Below are 21423 nucleotides of genomic sequence, written 5' to 3'. Positions count from 1 at the left end.
TTCACACAGCTTCCTGAAAACTGAATGTAAAGAACAAAATACTCATAATAATAGTCATTCATTTTCCTATCTGCTTCAGTAGCATAAAAATGAAGACTAAAAGACCATCAAGAAAAAAATATTTATTTTACATATTTTAAAAGGGCATTCTTAGTGTGGTCCCTGCAGAGGGTAGTAGGCCAGTCTCCACGTTTCAGTCCCCTCAGAGGATCACAGAATGTGCAGGTCCTTCGATGCTTCTGATATTATCTACTGACATCATTTGCTGAGGAACCGAAACATCAAGGATGGCAAATGCCTGGCCCCAGGATGGTTGACTGGGGGGTGAGAAAACAGGCTCCTATTGACACCGACTACAGGAGGCAAATACCCTCCGCCTCCCGAGCTTGGGGTCTGCTCAGGTGCCGAGTTCTCTCTGCCTGGACCCATCAGTGCTGTTTGTTTCTTTTCTTGGTGCTTTTAAATCCTCGGGATGCACCCTGACCAAAACAGATGGTAGAAGGTATTCTGGAAAGAAAAAAAGGTCTGTATTAAATAACTGTATCATAATATCATCCTTGTGTGTATTCCCTTCTTATTCTGGAATGTCCCCTTTCTCTTTTACTTTCTGGAACATTCTGTATGCTGAGTCTGCCCTCCTGGGCCCTGGGACAGCTCCCTTTCCCATGGTCTCGTCTCAGACCTGCTTCCCTGTGGGAGATTCTCTCAGCACTGGCACACGCTCACTCAGAACTCAGCCAAGAAGAGGGGTTGGCTCCTGCCAAGCTCTCCGGGGCTCAGACTTCCTGTTATCCACCCTCTAACTGAAACCCTACCTGCCCACAGGCACACAGGACTCACTTACAGGCCAAAGTCCAGGCAACTGCAAGGAGGCAGCTGAGAGACACATAAATCCATCTTCCAATCAGTTTGAATTTTTTGGTCATTTTCCCCTTGACTTGTTCAACAACTTTTCCCCCCAAAATTAGATTTGAAATCAACTTTAACCCAGTAAAAGCAGTTAATAGTACAAAGATGGACTGCTGGGTTTTAAATAAAGCAATTACAAGCAAGATTTTTCCATCCCATTTTAGATAACGATGAAAAGGGGAAAGTGCTTTGCATTCCTTGTTTGAGAGATTCAAAGGCAGAGTCTATAAAGGATACTAAGTTATTAGAGGAAACAAAACAAAACAAAACAGAGTATTCAGGCTTTCACCTCTGAAAGAAGCCAGTACTTTTGCCCAGTGCTACCTTTTCTCAGTAAGAATGCCAGCCCAGGGTCAAACCCAGAACTCTCAATATAAAGCACACATTCAGACTTAACTTCAGAAAGATGTCCGATACTGACCTCTGACTGTAGGTCCGCCTCTCGCCCACAGGTGCTGAGGAGGGTGCCACATGTTCAGAGCAGACTTCCATGGCGTCCCCTTCTGACTGCTCCCCGTCAACCTCCAGGGCTTCGGCTGCTGTGTTTGCACCAGCCTTTTGCAGAGCTGGGCTGCAGAGGACAGAGCCTTGAGCTGCAGCTCTGTATGGCTCCTGTAGCCCTGTCTTCCTCCAGATATGAACTTTCAGGGTGCAGACTATCTTTTCTGGCAGGGATTATTTTCTTACTATTTTGGCAGAGTCTAACTTTAGAGTGTAATTTTTAGACTACCAGGAAAAGAAATGATTACGGCAAGGTCGATGTTTATTTTTATAATAAATTCTGTATCTTATGAAGTGTAAGAATTACACTTTGTCTTTTGAAAATACTATTTTTTAAATAGTGCTGCATGGTAAATGCCTATCAAAGGTGTCAAATATCTTTTCATGAGAAAAGTTTACAAAAATTAACCAGAGATTATAAAATAGTGTCCTCCCTAATAACAGTGTCTTAATCCAGCACTATAGTGTTTTCTCAAGACAATTCCTCAGGAAAAAAAGAGACTTTATACAGTCTCCCGTATTACAGTTGAGTTCTCCAACTATTTTATTTTAAACAGGATGTATTTGGGGAAATAAATTAATCCGAAAAGACTTCAATCAGTGTAATTTTGCAATGGCTAGGAAGATTCACCTGCAAGAATCAGTTTAACAAAGTAAAGAAATACAACACAACTTAAGACTTATTCCTGGAAGTTTTTCTCCACATTGTATTCTAAATAAAAATGTGCTAATAAACGGCTTTGTGGTTGTGTTCACATATACCGACAGGACAAATGAAGGACCAGAGGGCTCCACAGGAGGAGAGGGGCCTGCACCCTAGAAAGACCTCCAAAGGCCCCTGCCACACTGCTTTGGAAGGCTGTTCTTCCAGCCATGAGATGTGAGTGGGGCTGATGTGCTGGGGGAGATACAGGCACAGGCAAGTGCAGTGAGCCCTGAGAAATGTGGTGCCCGCTCCTTTGCCACCGCCCAGGATAAGGGGAGTCAAGTACTCACCTTCCTGTCTCTCTTTGACAGGGGTGGCTACACCCAAAACCACCACCGATTCTGAACTCCCTTTAGTGAATAATCCCCTACCGTCAGAGGTTCAGTTAAATTCCAATAAATGCAACAATAAGTGGTAAGTAGTGAGCCCCGAGAAATGTGGTGCCCGCTCCTTTGCAACAGTTCCTCCTGCCACCGCCCAGGATAAGGGGAGTCAAGTACTCACCTTCCTGTCTCTCTTTGACAGGGGTGGCTACACCCAAAACCACCACCGATTCTGAACTCCCTTTAGTGAATAATCCCCTACCGTCAGAGGTTCAGTTAAATTCCAATAAATGCAACAATAAGTGGTAAGTAGATGACCGACTATAGCATGTAAATTTTTAGTCTATGTACTCAAGTTGATCAAAGGCTTTTCTAATATCAAGGGGTAGCTGCATGCTGAAGCTGGACAGGGCAGCACAGCACAGACTGGCACCTCACCTACCCTCTGCTTTTCTTGGGTTTATCAAACCGGAAATCCGCAGGGTACAAGTGAAGCCTCACCATGTGATCCTTCCGGTCTTTGCTGGTCTTGAACTTCTCTGTGCATCCTTCTACCAAGCACTGGTACTGCAACGAAGATGGTGTCACCTCCATGGTGACCCTGAGCCCTCCCCCACTGCAATCTCATGGCCTGGGTGTGCCAAGACTGGGAAGGTACCCCCCTGGCATTACCCTATTCACAGAGGGCTGGGGGTAGTGCTTGACATCCCCCACCCCCCACCATAAGGACTGTACTTGACCTCAACAGGCATGGACATGTCACCCACCATGTCCTGCTTCTCTGACAGGATCTGGAAAAGTGAGTCGTGCCACTCCAGGATGTGAGCGTCCAGCAAGTGCTCGGAGGGGAAGGCCCGCTTGCAAAAGGAGCAGACGTTTCTGTGCAGTGTGTGGTAGTGGTGCTCGTAGTCCTCCAGAGCATCAAACACCTGGCAGCAGCCTGCCACCTGACAGGTGAACTCAGGCACCCTAGGAAAGGAGACCAGCGTCACGGGAGATGCCACATCCACTGATGGCAAAGCAGCTGAGTGGGACTTTCTGTCCAGTTTCCCTTTAAGAAGCCAAAGAAAGCTCCAGATGGATGCTTCTTTTGCAATCCCAAACCCTACCTTTTTTATTCAGAAATATTATACTTTTTTTTTTGAGAGGTTTTTGCTATAGGGCACCGGCGCTCGCCAGACAGACAGAGAGAGACAGAGAGACAGAAAGCGAGAAATCACCCCCCAGCGGGGATGGCCACGCCGCAATCCCTTCTCCTCCATTTTCCTCTCGAGATCTTGGGCACGCACACACATGCGCCCGGTGTGAGTTTAAGCCACCGGGTTCGGGACACGAACCGCGGTCGACTACGTGGGAGTCCAGCGACATAGCCATTATGCTAACTGCTGGTCCTCCTATATATGTATTTTTTAATGCCAAAAGGCATGTGAGCAAGATTCTGAGAGTGCACCCCCTCAATAAGATGGTCAATTCACGATCCTTTCCCTCCATTTCTCGATGCTGACAGGATCCTGGCCATGTACGCATGTGCACAGCATGTCTGTCAAGTTGCCGGCACCTGGATTCAGAGATCAGCCATGTGGGATGTGGCTCTCTCTGAATAGTGCTGATTAGCTCTTGCTCTATGGGGTTGGCTCACTCTATTTCTTTGTGAATACATCTCCACAAACAGGTTATGTGATGGAGGAGCCAGCCAGTCAGAATTTGTACTGCCATGCAGGCAGAGCACAGAGAGGTGCCAAATGCTTGAGGTTTTAGAGGGGAGGAGCTCCTCAGCGAAGGAGTCAGCTGGTGCCTGAGAAGTGAAGGGACAGTGGAGCGGCCCCAAGGGCAAGGTGCAGGTTCAGATGGGGCAAGGAATTGGCACCTGAGCCGCTCACCTGGGTCTCTCTGGCATCTCCGCTACCTGCGTAAGCACGTCCTGGAGGTACAGGTGCCGCTGCACGTCCCCGTCCTGCACGAGACGCACGAGACGTATGCCATGGGCAGGGCCAAGAGCCTTGCAGCCCCGCCCGCGGAATTAGGCCCTCCTCCTTCGTTCACGTACCTCAAAAAACTCGTGATCCCTCGGGAAGCGCACTAGGCGCGCTGCGAAGCGAAAAGGTGCGGCCCCGGCCGCGGGGTTCCGCTCCACAGGCAGCGGCTCAGCCGCCCCAGGCCCCGCAGCCAGGCGGGCATGCAGTGCGGGTGGCAGCTGCATCGCCTCGGATGCAGCCGCTCACAACCTGTCGGCCACCGTCCGAGAGTCGGGCACAGGCGGGGCCGGACGTGAGGTCAGGAACACTTCCGTTGTCGTCGGGGGTTGTGCTAAGTGTTGTGGCGGGCTCCGGCTGGGCGGCTGCTGGCCTTGCGGTGAGTCCGGGCCCGGTGTAGGGTTGCGGCGCCAGGGTGCTGGAGGACCTGGGACGGGGCGAACACGGCTCTTTCTATGCGCTCCCCCAGGCTCCGCCGCCTGCCAGGACTGACTCCGCCCCGGCCTCCCTTAGCTTGGTTACTCGCGGGCTTAGGCCTGAGCCTCTCGGACCCCGACCCTGAGCGGAGCATAGCCCTTGCTCCGGTGCAGACTGGCCTCCGGGTTGTCCAGCAGCTGTTAAGGTCCAAGAGCGAGGTCTCTAGGTAGCCCTTCCGTTTCTCATAGTGCAGGTTTGCTCCTCTAAATGGCTGTCGCACACTCTTTTCCATCATCATCGTCATCGTGCTGGTCTCTCCCCTGTTGGATTGCGGGCGGCTCTGAATCATTCTTGTTCCTTCTAAACCCGTCATCGAACTGGAGCCAAGGTGGTCTTTGGGAAGTTCACGTTTTACTGTGACTGTTTTGACCTACAGCCCTTCCATGCCCAAATGCCCAGTCCATAACTGGCAGGGTTTGTCTTCGTTTCCAGTCCCCTCCACCCAGTCAGCGCCCCAGATGTGCCAGACCCTGTGCTTGTTGCTCAGGATGTTGGGTAAAGAAATCAGAGGGGATCCCTTCCACTCTGGATCCTGCAGCCTGCAGACACACATGTCTGACTACACAATGACCTAATTAATGGTGTGTGATGACACACAGGAAGCACAGGACAGATGAGATCTGTCTCTAGAGGATGGATCTGTGTGGCTTATGGAAGGAAGCTTTAACTCTCCATTTCTCTTTCCAAATAATTCGTCATCGGCCAGGACTTACTCATACATTCATGCAATGTAAAGAAAAGGGGGCTGCTGTTTCTTTAAGAGATTAGAAATATAATTGAAAACTTTTTGTCACTTGATCTTGGAAATCTCCATTTGTGGCTACATCCCCAACGAGTCATTTTTAGGCTTCAAAATAGCTTCTGTTCAGACTCAGACTTTTTCATCTATCTTTATAAAAGAACTTGGGCTCTTAAATGTTTTTCACAAATTGTAAAAAAATGTTTTTCAAGCCAATTTGAATGATGATTCTCCTTTCCTGTGTTTCAATCAATTGTTCACTAGGAGAATGTGCATGGTGGAATGTACTGTCAACACGATTGTGTCCTTCTCCCTGGTCCCTGCGGTAACTCACACTCAGTGTGAAGAGGAGATAAGGTCCACTCAGTCACACACCTTGGTTTGAGTGACTAATAGCGATAAGAACCCAGGAACACAAAAATATCTGGTAAGCTGTTACAATGAAATATTCTTCACAGTTGTGTTTGCAGGGGGACCCTTGTTATTTTTGGTGGGCCAGTTCTGTCTTCAGAAGTAGCTTTCTCTGTCCACTCGTGTCTGGGGAAGGGATGCTTTGTTTTACCTGACATCTAGCATGACCGAAATGGTCCTCAGTCCAGCAATTAGAGTGCAACTCCGTCTTGGGCAGCTTCATAGCATACGGGTGAAAATGGTTGCCTTATGTGTCAAAGAAATTGTCATTTGGAAAATTTTAGGTTGTCCTTTCTGTCTTGCCAGTAGTTTGCAGTGCCTCACTCAGGGGTTCCCTGTGTCTAATATGATAATTGGTAGTTTAAAATGTTGTCAGTGATGGGAACCAGCAGTTAGCTTAATGGCTATGTTGCTGGACTCCCACGTAGTCAACCGCGGCTTGTGTCCCGGACCCGGTGACTTGAAACTCACGCCGGACGCGTGTGCATACGTGCCTAAGATCCCAAGAGGAGAATGGAGGAGAAGGGATTGCAGCATGACCATCCCCCCTGGGGGGTGATTTCTCGCTTTCTGTCTCTAGCCCTATAGCGAAAATTTCTCCAAAAAAAAAAAAATGTTGTCAGTGATTTGGATCCAATTTTTGTTTTATCAAACTGTTTACCAGATAACAGAATGAACGTTTCCCCGAGATTGGCCTTACGTAGTAGCAGCAGCATTTGTTCTTGTTTCCCTAATAGCAGTAGTGCAAGTACTTGATCTATGTGGGCCCTTCCGTGTTTTGCAAGTGTCATTTTATTTACGCCCCACAACAGCTCTGGGGAGGACAAGCTCTTTGCCCAGGGTCCTGCAGTCCAGAAGTGGCCAAGTCAAGATCTAGATTGTCCGGGACCCTACAGCCCATGCCTTGTTGCTCTTGCACTCCTGAGTGTAATTACCACGAGTGCTTTCTCATTCAGAAATACATGCACTAGCAATTTGTGCATCACCTCATTTTTACTATTCTAGTTTTGTCCTTGGAGATATGCTGCTTCTGACCAGTATGTACTGGGTAAGTTTTCCATCTAGAGTCAGTGTAGAATTTCAATTTAATATTCATTAGTAAAATAACACATTGGATGAGCCCCGTGGTATTGTGTATAGGTAACTGGATCCCATGGGGTTGGCCTCAGTTTGAATTCTGACCCTGGGAGGTTGAAAAAAACCCTGGACACATGTGCTTACATGCCTAAAATCCTGAGAGGATGGAGAAATAGAGGAAAAAGGATTGCGGTGTAACCACTTTTCTTTGTGGGGTGCATTCTCCCTGTCAAGCACATGTGTCCTCTGGCTGTTAAAGCAGCATATTGTGGGAGTGTGTACTAAGTCTTCTGTACTTGATGTTTTATTTAACTCATTGTTCCTCTTCACTGTAGCTGTTATTAGGATAGTGGTTCTTAACCTTTTTTTGGGTCACAGAGCCTTTGAGGATTTGTTGAAGAACCATCTCTGGTTGGCTCCAGGGCCTGGTGTTTAAGGCAGCTTCATCTCACACAGCCAACTGTGTGAGGAACAACTGGGGAAGACAACTAGTGGCTTGAGAAACACTCCTTTGCATTTATGTGCCTACCCAAAATCTTGAAAGGAGGAAGAAATGGAGGAGAAGGGATTGTGCCTAATAGGAGAATTAGTAGTTTAAAATGTTTAAACTACCATGGGGAGTTCTCATTTTCCTTCTCTCTCTCTTTCTGGTGAGTGCATGTGCCCTCTAACCCCCTCCCCCCAAAAATTATCAGAGAATTTATAAACATAAATGATTTTGCTTTGCTTTTGCCTGTGATTTCCAAGGATTATTCTGTTATACACAGATCCTAGAATAAGGTGTATGTAGGTGTACTGAGATGTTTACATGAAGCCTGTAAACATTGCTTCTGTTTATTTTTTAATGAATGCCTAAGTGACCTTGACCTTGTGTTTTCTTTTTTTTTTTTTTTTTTGAGTGATTTTTTATTTTTTTGGAGAGGTTTTTTGCTATAGGGTGTGTGTGCTTGCTGTAGGGTGTGTGTACTCACTGGAGAGACAGACAGAAAGTAAGAAATCACCCCATGGGGGGATAGCCATGCCACAATCACCTCTTCTCCATTCTCCTCTCAGGATTTTGGGCATGCACACGCACGTACCTGGCATGAGTTTCAAGTTCCCAGGGTCAAAATTCAAACTGAGGTCAACCCCAGGGGATCCAGCTACCTACACACAATACCATGGGGCTCATCCAGTATGTTATTTTACTAATGAATATTAAGTTGAAATTCTACACTGACTCTAGATGGACTCAAACCATGGTCAATTACATGGGAGTCCAGAGAAATAACCATTACACCATCTGCTGGTCCTTGCTTTTGTGTTTTCTTAATGCTCTTTTTTTTTTTTTTTTTTTTGAGAGATTTTCACTGTAGGGCGCGTGCGCTCGCCAGACAGACAGAGAGAGACATAGAGACAGAAAGCGAGAAATCACCCCCCAGGGGGGATGGTCACGCCGCAATCCCTTCTCCTCCATTCTCCTCTTGGGATCTTGGGCATGCACGCACACGCGCCCGGCGTGAGTTTTAAGCCACCGGGTCCGGGACACGAACCGCGGTCGACTACGTGGGAGTCCAGCGACATAGCCATTATGCTAACTGCTGGTTCCCTTAATGCCCTTTTATCAGCACTCTTTTTTTAGAATTATTTATTTAATATTATTATTATTATTATTCTTTTATAATTTTGCTATGGGGCACTTGCGCTCACCAGGGAGAGACAGAAACAGAGAGAAGATGAGAAAGCAAACCATCAGGTCCAGGACTCGAACTGTGGTCGACCAGGTGGGAGTCTAGCGCCTTAACTACCACGCCACCTGCCGGTCCAGCACTCTCGAATAATGCTTTGCTTTCAGTCATCGGTGGGAGAAAGAAGTACCCTGTGTAGTCTACTACTGGCCACTTGGGTCATCTCTTACGGTTTTGATCTCAGAGGGTTATGTGTCTATTAGAGAGAACCTTGGAAAGCAGGTAAGCAGGACAGATGAGCTGAAGTGGAACCCTACCCAGCTCAAATGCATAGAGAACATATAGAAATCTTACCAAAAGCATTTTCACATGTAGTTAAACTTGGGCAAGGAAAGAAAACTTCCTAGATATGAGAGTGCAGAAAGAACACAAGGTTGGAGGTACAAATGGAGTGGCAGCTGTATAGCTCAGTTGAGAACTAGGTATGGGCCTCAAGGTTAGGAGCTGGGATTTCAGTACCTGTGTCAGGACAGGGCCCGTGGCTTATGCCTTCGCAGAGCTTCCTGCTTAGATCCTGGACCCCCAAAGGTCAGGACCATCGTGTCTGCATAGCTGGGAGCAAAAAGCTCTATCCATCAGCTAAGGGGAGCAGCAGAGCAGCTCCATATGGATGGAGTGACCCAGGAGAAAGAACAGGGGTTAGTGAGGCTACTCCCTGAACTGTGATGTGAGACTGAAAACTGAACTGTAGGCAAGGGAGCATGGCATAGGAATGAACTCAGTAAAGATGGTCGGGACTTCACTGGGCACACCATAAGCAGGAGAAGGCAGGTGAATCAGATGAGCCCTAGTCCATGGACGGTCTTCTTTTTTTTTTTTTTTTTTTTTTGGAGAGATTTTCACTGTAGGGCGCGTGCGCTCGCCAGACAGACAGAGAGAGACATAGAGACAGAAAGCGAGAAATCACCCCCCAGGGGGGATGGTCACACCGCAATCCCTTCTCCTCCATTCTCCTCTCGGGATCTTGGGCACGCACGCACACGCGCCCGGCGTGAGTTTTAAGCCACCGGGTCCGGGACACGAACCGCGGTCGACTACGTGGGAGTCCAGCGACATAGCCATTACGCTAACTGCTGGTTCCCCATGGACGGTCTTGACACTGTTGTGTTTGGGGCTGCCTCAGGCCAGGTTGGGCCAAGTAATAATGATTTGGTTTGTTAAAGGCCTGACATTGGCTGAATTTGGTCATTTAAACTTTTTTTTTGTTTATAGGGTTTTAATTTTATTAATAGCTTTCTCTTATCTTTAGGAGAGTATATGGTGATGGTGTCTCAGACGTAAAACCATGAGTGAGTTTCGGATTCATCATGATGTCAATGAGCTGCTCAGCTTGTTGCGTGTCCATGGAGGAGATGGGGCTGAGGTGTACATCGACCTACTGCAGAAGAACAGGACCCCATATGTCACAACCACTGTCTCTGCTCACAGTGCCAAGGTGAGGGCTCATCCCTGGTGCAGAGTAGGCACCCTAGCAGTGCCAGTGGCAGACACCACTTGTCAAATCCTCCTCTTGAGTCAAGTATACACTCAACTCTGTGATTCTAATGACTCCTCATAGAGATTCCTGTTCCCCTATTATACAGATCAGTAAATGGAGGCCCAGGGAGAGAGCTGGGTTTGGAACCCTGACTCTTACCCTCTCCCTCCCATGCATCCCACTAGTATGGGAAACTTGTGACAGACATTTCTGTGGATAGAAAAGGAAGTTATTTGTGTTAACTATGTTGAAATACCTTTAAAGTATTATTCGTTTATTTAAATATTCTGTAACTCAGGATTATAGATCTCAGTAAAAAATGATTTTGAATTTGGAATCTAGTTTTTAAAATACGGGAGCCAGCAGGTGGTGTGGTAGTTAAGGTGCTGAATTCTTACATGGCAGATCACAGTTCGAGTACCAGACCCAGCAGCTTGAAAATCATGCCAGGTGCGTGTGCATACATGCCCAGGATCCCAAATGGAGAGTGAGGGAGAAGGGTCTGTGGCATGTACACTGCACACACCCCCACTGTCATTTCTCACTTTTACTCTGTCTGTCTCTTTCATAAGCACATGTGCCCTAGGGCAAAAACCTAAAACAAAACAAACCAATTTTTTTTTCTTTAGAGGTTTTTGCTATAGGGCGTGTGTGCTCACCAGAAAGACAGAGAGAGACAGAAAGCGAGAAATCACCTCCCAGGGGAGATGGCCATGCTGCAATCCCTTCTTCTCCATTCTCCTCTCAGGATCTTGGGCACATATGCACACGCGCCCAGCATGAGTTTAAGCCACTGGGTCCGAGACTCGAACTGTGGTCAACTACATGGGAGTCCAGTGACATAGCCATTATGCCAACTGCTGATCCCCAAACAAACCAATATTATGATGGTAGACCAGCCATTCTTGGCATGATGATTATAGTGGCTGGATCCCACATGGCCAACCACATGGTTCAAGTCCTGGAACCAGCAGCTTGAAAAGCATGCCAGGTGAAATTTAAAAATGCATTGAAAATATACCTATTTAATGATTGTAGTAAGCTATATAGCTCCAGCTAGGTACTACTTTATAGTATGTTCGTCCTCACTGTTGTTTATGCCTGAAGTCAGACATGTGTTTATAGATATGTATATATCAGCTGTACTTGCTATGGAAAGTATTTAGATTAAGATCTTTTGTGAATCAATAAAATGTGTGTATGGGGCGGGGAGAAAAACATGCCAGATATATGTGCATGTATGCCCAGAACCCCTAGAGGAGAATGGAACAGAAGTGATTGCTTCATGGCTATCACTGAATAGGTAATACTTCCTCACCCACCCTTGTCTCTGTCTCCATCTGGTATATGCACTCTTTTTTATTTTTTGAGAGATTTTTGCTATAGGGTACGCACACTCGCCAGAAAGACAGAGAGAGACAGAGAGAAAAAAAAGTGAGAAATCACACACCCCCCCAGGGGGGAGGTGGCCGTGCCGCAATCCCTTCTCCTCACATCTCCTCCCGGCATCTTGGGCACGCACGCACACACACCTGGTGTGAGTTTAAGTGACCATGTCCAGGACTCAGACTACCGTCGACTACATGGGAGTCCAGCGACATAGCCACTATGCCATCTGCCGGTCCCAGTACATGTACTCAAAAAAAAAATACCTTATGATGCTTCAGTTACTTTTTTTTTTTTTTAGAGATTTTTGCCTTACGATGTGCATACCTGCCAGAGAGACAGAAAACAAGAAATCACCCCCCCCCCGAGGGGAACCACACCACAATCCCTTCTCCTCCATTCTCCTCTTGGGATTTTGAGCATGCCTACACACATACCCAGTGTAAGTCTAAGCCACTGGGTCTGGGACTCGAACCCAGCTGACCACGTAGGAGTCCAGTGACGTAACCATAATGCCAACTGCTGGTCTCAATGCTTTAGTTATTTAAATAGTTTAATGGCACAGGGGTTAATTAGATTTACGAGTGTTATATAAAGTACAAGGTCACACATGATTATATTTAGTTTATTATAAAGGTGAACATTGTAAACCATTGGGTGAAATATAGCCCTTCAGCCTGTACATAATAAATTCCAGAAAAAAAATGAGGTTAAATATATAAAATAAATTTATAAACTCCTAAGCAGAAATGTAAGTGGTTATTATCTGGTCTATGTCTTAAAAAAGCATAAAATGAGGGAAAACTGAAAGGAAATAGGATAAGTTCAAAATGTTTAGGTGCATTTTCTTCTTTTTTTTTTTCTCCATAGACATTGATAATTTAGTTAATGTAATTTAACTCTTGGTTTTTGTGTTTAATTATTTTTAAGTGTTTGATTAATTACTGTCAATAAATCACTCACGTTTATGTTTTTGAGGTTAAAATTGCAGAGTTTTCTCGCACTCCAGAAGACTTTCTAAAGAAATATGATGAACTGAAATCTAAGAATGCAAGGAACCTGGACCCATTGGTATATCTGTTGTCAAAGCTCACAGAAGACAAAGAGGTAAGCACTTGTGCCAGCCCTCGGCACTGTGCCTGCTATGGGAGGGCTGGCAAAGAGCATCTCTAGGTGTCCCTGGAAGGCTAGTGCGGCACGTGCTCCTAAAAGCCTGTGTTACAGGGTTGAAGTACCACCTCCCATGTGTGTTGTGTGTGTTCTCGCAGCTTACTCAGTACCCCTTTGCTCAGGCTCTTCCATGCCTCCTTCTAGTAACACTTTGAGGTCACATAGAAATATATTTTTGGCCAATCAGACTGAGAAATTACTCGCAATAGATGTAAGCATGAGATACCAATAGTAGTTACCTCTTGCGGGCAAGGTCATTTTTACTTTTGATTTTATGTCATGCAGGGCTACTGTTTATTTTGTGTGTTACTTTGATTTTAAGGAAAAGTCACATTGAGGCAGAGAAGCCAATCCAGTGATGTTACACAATATAAGGTCGCTATTCTCCCATCGTGGATAAAAGGGTGTGACCAGGTACATCGTGTTAACCACCAGCTTTAGGGACAGATAAGGGGAAGTAGTCTCTTTAGCCAGGGAACCTTAGGTGAAGTGTTGAGGAAGGTCTTATACCAATGAGGACAAAGTTAGGACTGACTTTCAAGGAGGACTATAAGATTTCTTTCCCATCATACTTTAGAGAGATGGCAGGTGGTACCACATGGTGTGAAGTATCTGAGATCAGACAGTACTGATGGGCTAATAGGGGAACCCAAACCTCATGGTTCATGGGAGGTTATTTGGATTAGGAATCGGGGGCGCCTAGAGGGGGACCTGTGTTCCTTGACAAAATACACAAACATGCTGGCCCAATATGAACACACAGTTTTGTGTTTTCAGACTTTGCAGTATTTGCAGCAGAATGCAAAAGAGAGAGCTGAGCTCGCTGCCACTGTTATGGCTGGCAGTGCTACCAGCTTCAGCATCCCTGCCACCACCTCTAAGATCTCCATGCAGGAGCTCGAAGAGCTAAGGAAGCAGCTCGGCAGCGTGGCCACAGGCTCCACATTGCAGCAGGTACCGAGTCTATTACTGTCCACAGGTGCCCGTGCCCGTGCCTGGTGCAGTGCCACGCACCAGCTGAACAGGAGCAGCTGTGCCATTTATTTATTCATTTTGAAAGAATTATTTCATTTTACTTATTATTATTATTTAATTTGCTATAGAACACATTTGCTCACCAGAGAAAGACAGAAGGAGAGAAAGTGAGAAAGCAAGCCACCAGGTCCAGGATTTGAATCCCTTTGCCAGTCCCACTCTGTCATTTATTAAAAATGAGTCTAGTTTAGCCACAGTGGTGTTCTCTGCTGAGATGCTGTGCTCCATAGGCTGGGACCACATGGTAGGCCTAGTTTCAGTTCCCAGTCCAACCTAAAGGCTAGGCACAGTGATTTGTGCCTAAAATCCCCATTACTCAGAATCTGAGGTAGAATAATGAGCTTGAAGCTGGCCAGGGCAACAAAATGAGATGCTATTTGGAGGGAACAAAAATAAAGCACCAAAGGGACCAGCCGATGGTATAATGGTTACGTTGCTGGACTCCCACAGTCGACCACAGTTTGAGTACCGGCAGCTTAAAATTCATACTGGGCACATGTGCATGTGTGCCCAGAATCACAAGAGGAGAATGGAGAAGAGATTGTGGCATGACCATCCCCCCTGGCGAGTGATTTTTCGTCTTCTGTCTCTCTGATTTTGTTTCTCTGGCAAGTGTACACACTCTATAGCAAAAATCTCTCAAAAGAAAAAGAAAAAAAAGAACCAAATATGGTGCCACAAACCTATCATCCCATTCCAGCTTAGAGACTGAGTCAGGACGATTTTAACAGTGAGAGCATATTTTTTTTAAAAAAGTAGAGGGGGCTGGCAGGTGGCATGGTGGGTAAGGGCGCTGGACTCCCACATGGCTGACCACTATTTGAGTTGCAGACCTGACAGCTTGCTTTCTTACTTTCTGTCTGTCTCTCTGGTCAAATGAAAAAGTGATAATAATAGATTAAAAAAAAGTGGGGCCGCAGGTGGCATGGTGGTTAAGGGTGCTGGACTACCATGTGGCCGACTGCAGTTTGAGTTCTTGACCCTCTCTCACACTCTCCCTCTCTGGTCAAATTTAAAATGAATAAATAAATAATTTTTTAAGTTAAATTTTAAAAAAAGTTAAATAAAACAATTCTTTTTTATTTTCTTTTTTTGGAGAGGTTTTTTTTGCTATAGGGCACGTGCACTTGCCAGACAGAGAGAGATAGAGAGACAGAAAGCGAGAAATCACCCCCCGGGGGGGGGATGGCCATGCCGCAATCCCTTCTCCTCCATTCTCCTCTCAGGATCTTGGGCACGCATGCACACGTGCCCGGCGTGAGTTTAAGCCACCGGGCCCAGGACGCAAACCGTGGTCGACTACATGGGAGTCCAGCAACATAGCCATTATGCTAACTGCTGGTCCTAAATAAAACAATTCTTAAAAAATAAATAAATAAGTAAATAAAGAGAACATGAGGCCCAGCCGTGGTGGCATAAGCAGTAGGCTCTGATGTGTGAGGTTGGGGCCACATGGGAGGCCTGGATTCAGATTCTGGGCCATCCTGTACAGCCAGGTATGGTAGTATGCATCTGCAACCTTAGCCAACTGTGAGACTGGGACAAAGGATCTCAATTGTGACATTGCACCAGAAAATGCCTCTCCCTCCTCCTTCCACGCGTGGAAGACCATGCTTTCTCTTGCATGCACAGGCATGCTCTTACTGAAAAGAATCTGGGGGCCAGGAGACGGTGTAGTGGTTAAGTTGGCTAGATTTTATGTGGCCAACTACTCTTCAAGTCTAGTACTTGGTGTCTTGAAAAACAAACCAGGCACATGTGTGTATGGGACCAAAATCTTGAGAGGACAAGGGATCGTGGCATGGCTATCCCTCCCCCAGAGGAGTGCTTTCTCTGTCTCCATCGAACTTATATACCCTATAGCAAAAATGAAAAGCCCAGCTGTGGAAGTGTGCACTGGTTGATGCTGCTCTCAGCAGGCTGAGGCCACATGGGAGGACTAGGTTTGATTTCTGGCCCACCCTTAAAGCTGAAAGCGGTAGCACACACTTGTAATCCCAGCTACTTGGGAGGCTGAGGCAGGAGAATAATAGCACAGATACCATGTTTAAAAAAAATAAGAGAGAGGGATCAGCTGTTAGCATAATGGCTATGTTGCTGGGTTCCATGTAGTCGATTGTGGTTTGAGTCCTGGACCTGGTGGTTTAAACTCACACCGGGTGCATGTGCATGCATGCCCAAGATCCCTAGAGGAGAATGGAGGAGAAGGGATTGCGGCATGGCCATCCCCCCTGGGGGGTGATTTCTCACTTTCTGTCTCTCTGTTTCTTTCTTTCTGGTGAGTGCACATGCCCTATAGCAAAACCTCTCAAAAAAAAAAAAAGAAGAAAGAAAGAAAACAAAGACAAAGTGAATTTTGATGGCCAGCTTTTGCCATGATAATTAAAATATCTGGATCTCACATGACTGACTGTGCAATTTAAGTCCTTGACTCAGTGGCTTGAGAAACACATATGTGTTTGCCATAAATCCTGAAAGGAGGGAGAAATATGGGGAAAAAGGGATTGCACCATTAGTACCCCCCCGAAAGGGTACTTGCTCATTTTGTCTCTGTCTCTCTGAGCACATGCTCTCTCTAGCAAAATTAAAAAGGAGGGGGTTAGAGCTGACAAGTGGCATGATGGTTAAGGTCCTGGGCTCCCACATGACTGACTGTGGTTTAAGTCCCAGACTTGACAGCTTTCCTTCTCACTTTCTCTTTCTATCTCTCCAGTGAAATTAAAAAAAAAAAAAAAATTTAATTTAAAAATTAACTCTTTTTTAAAAAAAGATGAGGTACGGTGAGCCACTTGGTATAGTTGAAGCAATTGGATCCTGCAGGGTGGACTATGTGGTTTGAGTCTGGGACCTGGCATTTTAGAAAACATGCCAGGCTGTGTGTGTGTGTGTGTGTGTGTGTGTGCGTGCGTGCCCAAAATCCTGAGAGGATAATGGAGAAGGGATTGTGGTGTAGCCATCCTCCCTAGTGGGGGAGAAGGGAGGATCTTTCTCACTTTCCCTGACTCCTGCATCTTATAGTTTGTTTAAAAAAAAGGAACCTGAATTTAACATTTGCTTGATCGTGGCCTAGCTCTATAGGGTCATTTTTTATTTATTTATTTTTTTTACTCTTCTGTAGGACTTCTGTGCTCACTGGAGGAAGTGAGAAATCATCCCCCTCAGGGCACATAACTACTCTGCAATCTCTTCTCCATTCTTCTCTTAGGATTTTGGGCATACACCTGGCCTTTTTTTTGTTGTTTTTTTTTTTTGGTCATAGTACAAATACATTTGCTGGAGAGACAGGGAAGATAGAGGGAAAGTGAGAAATCACCTCCTGAGGGGGGGGGATGGCCATGCCACAATCCCCTCTCCATTCTCCACTTGGGATTCTGGGCACACACGCCTCATGTGAGTTTCAAGCTGCTCAGGTCTGGGACTCCATCCAGGGTCAGCAATGTAGGAGTCCAGTGCCTTAACCACTGTACCACCTGGTGACCCTAGGATGAAAATTTTAAAATTATTTAAAAATTTTGTTTGTTGTTGTTTTGTTGTTGTTGTTGTTGTTTGACCAGAGAGAAAAGGAAAGTGAGAAGGCAAGCCACCAGGTCCAGGACTTGAACTGCAGTCAGCCATGTGAGAGTCCATCACCTCAACCACCATGACAAATGCTGGCCCCTTAGGGTTAATTTTTTAATCAAGAACTCTGCACCACAAGTATGAAAACAGATAGTGATAATAAGATTTTGGCTTACTAGCCAGCAGGTGGCATGGTGGCTAAGGCATCTGGATCCTACATGGCTGGCTACACAGTTCAAATCCTGGACCCAGTGGCTTCAAAACCACACTGGGCACTTTCCAAAATCCCCAGAGCAGAATGGAGGAAAAGGGATTGCTGCATGGACTTGCCCCCTGGGTTGTGATTCCCACTTTCCCACTCTATCTGTGTCTGTCTCTCCAATGAGCATGTGCATCCTATAACATCAGCAAAAACAAAAGAGATAACCTAGGGAAGTAAAAGTCACTTATTGCGGTATAGTTATGTAATCTGAGCCAGCACAAATCATGATTCTCCATTTTGCTCCTGTAATTTTTGGCAATTTCTGGCAATTTTCAAGATTATGTTACATAAATTATCGTATGTTTTAGGTTATTGTTATTTTCTTCTTCCTTACTTTTAAAAATTATTTGCCAGAGGGCATGTGCACTTGTCACAGAGAGACAGAGGAAGGAAGAGAGACAGCCCCTTCAATGGGGTGTGGTCACACTCCAATCCCTTCTCCTTTTCCCATCCTTTTGGCATTTGGAATATGCACATACACACACCTGGTGTGTTTTTCAAGACACCAGGGCAAGGATTCAAAATGCGTGATCAACCACATGGGTCTGGCTCCCTTAACCACTAGGCCACAGGACCAGCCCTTTTCTTCTTCCTGTACTTACTATTGCTTCTTCGTTTTGGTTTTATGGCCTACCATGGTCTTTTGATATACATCATCTCCATTCCTCTCCTCTTGCAGCTGCTGTATTCTTGCCTTTTTGACCCACAAACCCCACTTCAGAGCTGCATCTCTGTGAGGTGCCCACTCTAGCATGTGCTTATTGAGTATAGTGGCTCTAACAAGGACACAGCTGATATTTGTTGGGCATGTCCTGTGTGCGGGACATGGTCACTCCCCATGTGATGCATGAGGAAACAGGCTAACTGTTGAGTGCAGAGTCCATTTTTACCTTCCTTCTTTCTGGCCATTCCTGAGTGAATGCTTCAGAAAGCAGGACCAGCCCAGCCAGTCCTTTGGAAGAGCCAGTGCTCCGTATAATTCCAGAAGCCATCCTTTCTTGATGCCGCCTTCTAGATGCATCCCCAGGGTTCTTCTCCAGCAGGGTGAAGATGCATACCTGTTGGTAAGGCTTGACTTCACCCAGAAAGTCAGTTTAGACTTAATCATCATCAGGAAAAAGCAATCCAGGTTCTCTGTAGACTGTCCTCATCTGAAATACCTGCACTGTAGTGCAGCATAGCCTCTTCCCCATGGCCCCTGTGGCTGGAACTTGAGATTTATCTGTTTCCAATGTGGAGCCCATTGGTAAATCTCAAATGCGAGCAACAGGGGCCATGGGAGAAAAGGCTGTACCTCAAAATCTCTAAGGAGGATAATCTCAAAATCCCTACCAAGAGAGACTGGGTCTTCCTGTCTCTTATTCTCCTGCCCCTTGCATTATGACAGGCAATGATTAGACACTTATATGTATTCAGTGATTGAACTTTTTTTTCTTTCTTCCATTTATTTATCTTTAATATTCTAGAAGATACATGTTCTCACCAGAGAAAGGGAAGGGATGGAGAGAGAACCTCCCAGTAGGCTGTGATTATGTCTCAATTCTTTTTCCTCCATTCCTCCATCCTGTGAGGAGTTGCAGTACATGTTTACACATGCCCAACATGTTTTTCAAGCTGTTGGGCTGGAAATTGAACCACAGTTGTCCGCGTGGAATCCAGCTCCAAATGTATAGTGCTTATCCACTGTGCTGCCAGGCCAGCCCATGAACTTTTTCTTTGTGTTTTTTTTTCACATGGATGTTTAATATTTGTACTAAAACATAATCTGCTTTTGTTTTTTAAAATACCCTTGCTAGTCTCTGGAACTTACAAGAAAGATGCTTCGAGAAAAGCAGAACAAAAAAAATTCAGGCCAGCACCTCCCGGTCTTCCCAGCGTGGGTATATGAGAGACCTACACTAGTCGGGGATTTCCTGGTTGGCTCGGGTTTAAGCACAGACACAGCTTTGCCTATAGGTATGTGATGCATGTACTTCTAACACCTGGGAATTTCACAACATGTTTGCTTGTATGGTAGTGCCACAGCTGGGAGGGAGGGGAGACACTATGAGTGAGATACTGAAGCCCTGCAGTCAGGAGATGGACATTGCTGGCCCCTCTCGTAGGCCCTGTAATTGCTCCAGTTGTGATGCTTAATCTGACAAACTATGTCCACGTTCCCAGCCTGTTGACCACCAAACAGCAACTCACCAGGGTCTTCAGCTGGCTCTCCCCATCCCTTCCACCAGAGCCCTGGGAAAGTCTGCAGCTAACCCTCCCACGCTTGTGTCCTGGTTCTCTGGTACTGACCTGCCAGCATCAGAATTACATGGGGCACATTTTTCTGAGCACCAGCCCATAATTACCCTGTATGCTACTGTAGTGGTTTTCACAGTGTTAAGACAGTGCTTAAAGGTCTCTTAAAAATCTTGTAAACGAAATTCAGGTGAGACCACATGTTTGTCAGGACAGATCATCGGGATCTGCAGTATGTATATTTGCACACCATGGAATGTGTTTCACAATTCATAACTACTTTTTTAGATTGGAGAACAAGATTTCATAAATTAACAGTATAGCATACCTGCAGCGTTTTTACCCATTGCTAACAGTCCACATTCAACAGGACGTGTAGAGTATGGTTTTCTTTACCACGTGTGTGGCTCCATGTGCCATAGTTATAGATCGTCCCTTTCTTTTAGCAAAGCCCTGTGGAAATATAATGTGAAATCCAGTGGGCTTTTTTGTTTGTTTGCATCTCCTAGCCAACAACCTGTTGCAAGTTAATGGAAAGATAGACAAAACAGTCTACTTTGTGTATATTTTCAGTAGTAACGCAAACTTACAGTTTTTTTGTTTGTTTGTTTGTTTGTTTGTTTTTGGAAAGGTTTTTGCTATAGGGCGTGTGCGCTTGCCAGACAGAGACAGAGAGATAGAAAGCGAGAAATCACCCCCCAGAGGGGATGGCCACACCGCAATCCCTTCTCCTCCATTATCCTCTCGGGAGCTTGGGCACGCACACACACGTGCCCGGCGTGAGTTTAAGCCACTGGGTCCAGGACTCGAACCACGGTTGACTATGTGGGAGTCCAGCGACATAGCCATTATGCTAACTGCTGGTCCCACAAACTTACAGTTTTTAATGGGAGATGGAAACCACTTACTTAGCCTAAATTCAGCTGAGAGCTACGTCGAATGGACAAAAAGCAGGACAGGCAAATCCAGGCTTCAGGCCGCACCAGGATGTATAGGCACAACGCAGGGTGGAGGCCCAAATATTGGGGACTAGGATGTCCTGCAGGCACTTGGGGGAACAGGGGTTCTCCTGGGCTGACCAGCAAATGTTGACAGGTTTGAGTTCCAGGTTGCTCCTGGTCAGCAGGGTTTTCTTGTGTGTTGAGTAGAAAATGAAGACATTTTCACCAAAAAAATTACTAGGAGTGTGATTTCTGCAGACACTCTGTGATTAGGCAGAGCACTGTTACATGGAGCAATTGAAAAGAGACAGGATTCCAGATCCCACAAGACAGCTAACTTGGAACATTTGGATGCAGCAGTGACTGAGAAATCCTGGGGCAATGCCTTGACAGACCTTGAAGAAAGAAGTGCAAGGCTCTGATGCCCCAGCCACAGTAATGGAGTAGAACTAGCTTTCGGAACGAGAAGCACTTGAGGATGTTTTATGTAGAAAACGTTTTCCTCGCATTTTGGGA

At 45.9% G+C, this 21423-nt stretch overlaps 2 protein-coding genes across 4 annotated transcripts in view; one reads left to right on the top strand and one right to left on the bottom strand.

Annotated features, from left to right (window-relative positions):
* Positions 1-102: 102 nt before the first annotated feature.
* Positions 103-4663, bottom strand: ZNF511 (zinc finger protein 511). Its single transcript, XM_006146948.3, has 6 exons — positions 4487-4663; positions 4320-4393; positions 3207-3408; positions 2882-3006; positions 1331-1480; positions 103-507 (listed from the first exon to the last, which is right to left on the bottom strand). The coding sequence occupies exons 1-6, from the start codon at positions 4637-4639 to the stop codon at positions 429-431; spliced, it is 783 nt and encodes a 260-aa protein (XP_006147010.1). The 5' UTR covers positions 4640-4663; the 3' UTR covers positions 103-428.
* A 7-nt stretch (positions 4664-4670) lies between these two features.
* The window catches only part of TUBGCP2 (tubulin gamma complex component 2), a 40067-nt gene continuing 23314 nt past the window's right edge, over positions 4671-21423 (top strand). Inside the window, exons 1-6 of one of the 3 annotated variants that reach the window (XM_006146946.3) lie at positions 4671-4791; positions 5893-6055; positions 10093-10278; positions 12685-12813; positions 13654-13830; positions 19528-19687. In XM_006146946.3, the coding sequence (XP_006147008.1) occupies positions 10129-10278; positions 12685-12813; positions 13654-13830; positions 19528-19687 (616 nt within the window). In that variant the 5' untranslated portion in view covers positions 4671-4791; positions 5893-6055; positions 10093-10128. Of the gene's footprint in view, positions 4792-5892; positions 6056-7064; positions 7088-10092; positions 10279-12684; positions 12814-13653; positions 13831-19527; positions 19688-21423 lie in introns of those variants that run through there. The other 2 variants (XM_027771240.1, XM_006146947.3) reach the window with 2 other exon arrangements.

The sequence above is a fragment of the Tupaia chinensis genome, unplaced genomic scaffold (assembly GCF_000334495.1).
Source record: "Tupaia chinensis unplaced genomic scaffold, TupChi_1.0 Scaffold000197_1, whole genome shotgun sequence".
NCBI classification, from domain to species: domain Eukaryota; kingdom Metazoa; phylum Chordata; class Mammalia; order Scandentia; family Tupaiidae; genus Tupaia; species Tupaia belangeri.
This window is presented reverse-complemented; position numbering and strand designations above follow the sequence as displayed.

Bases quoted from the DNA above. Each gene is read 5' to 3' on its own strand.
- ZNF511 (XM_006146948.3), bottom strand. From the start codon at position 4,639: ATGCAGCTGCCACCCGCACTGCATGCCCGCCTGGCTGCGGGGCCTGGG. The intron at 3,007-3,206 runs GTGGGTGACATG...TCTTCGTTGCAG, and splicing joins TGTCAGAGAAGCAGGACATG to TACCAGTGCTTGGTAGAAGG. The intron at 508-1,330 runs GTCAGTATCGGA...TTTTCTTTCCAG, and splicing joins AGGCGGACCTACAGTCAGAG to AATACCTTCTACCATCTGTT.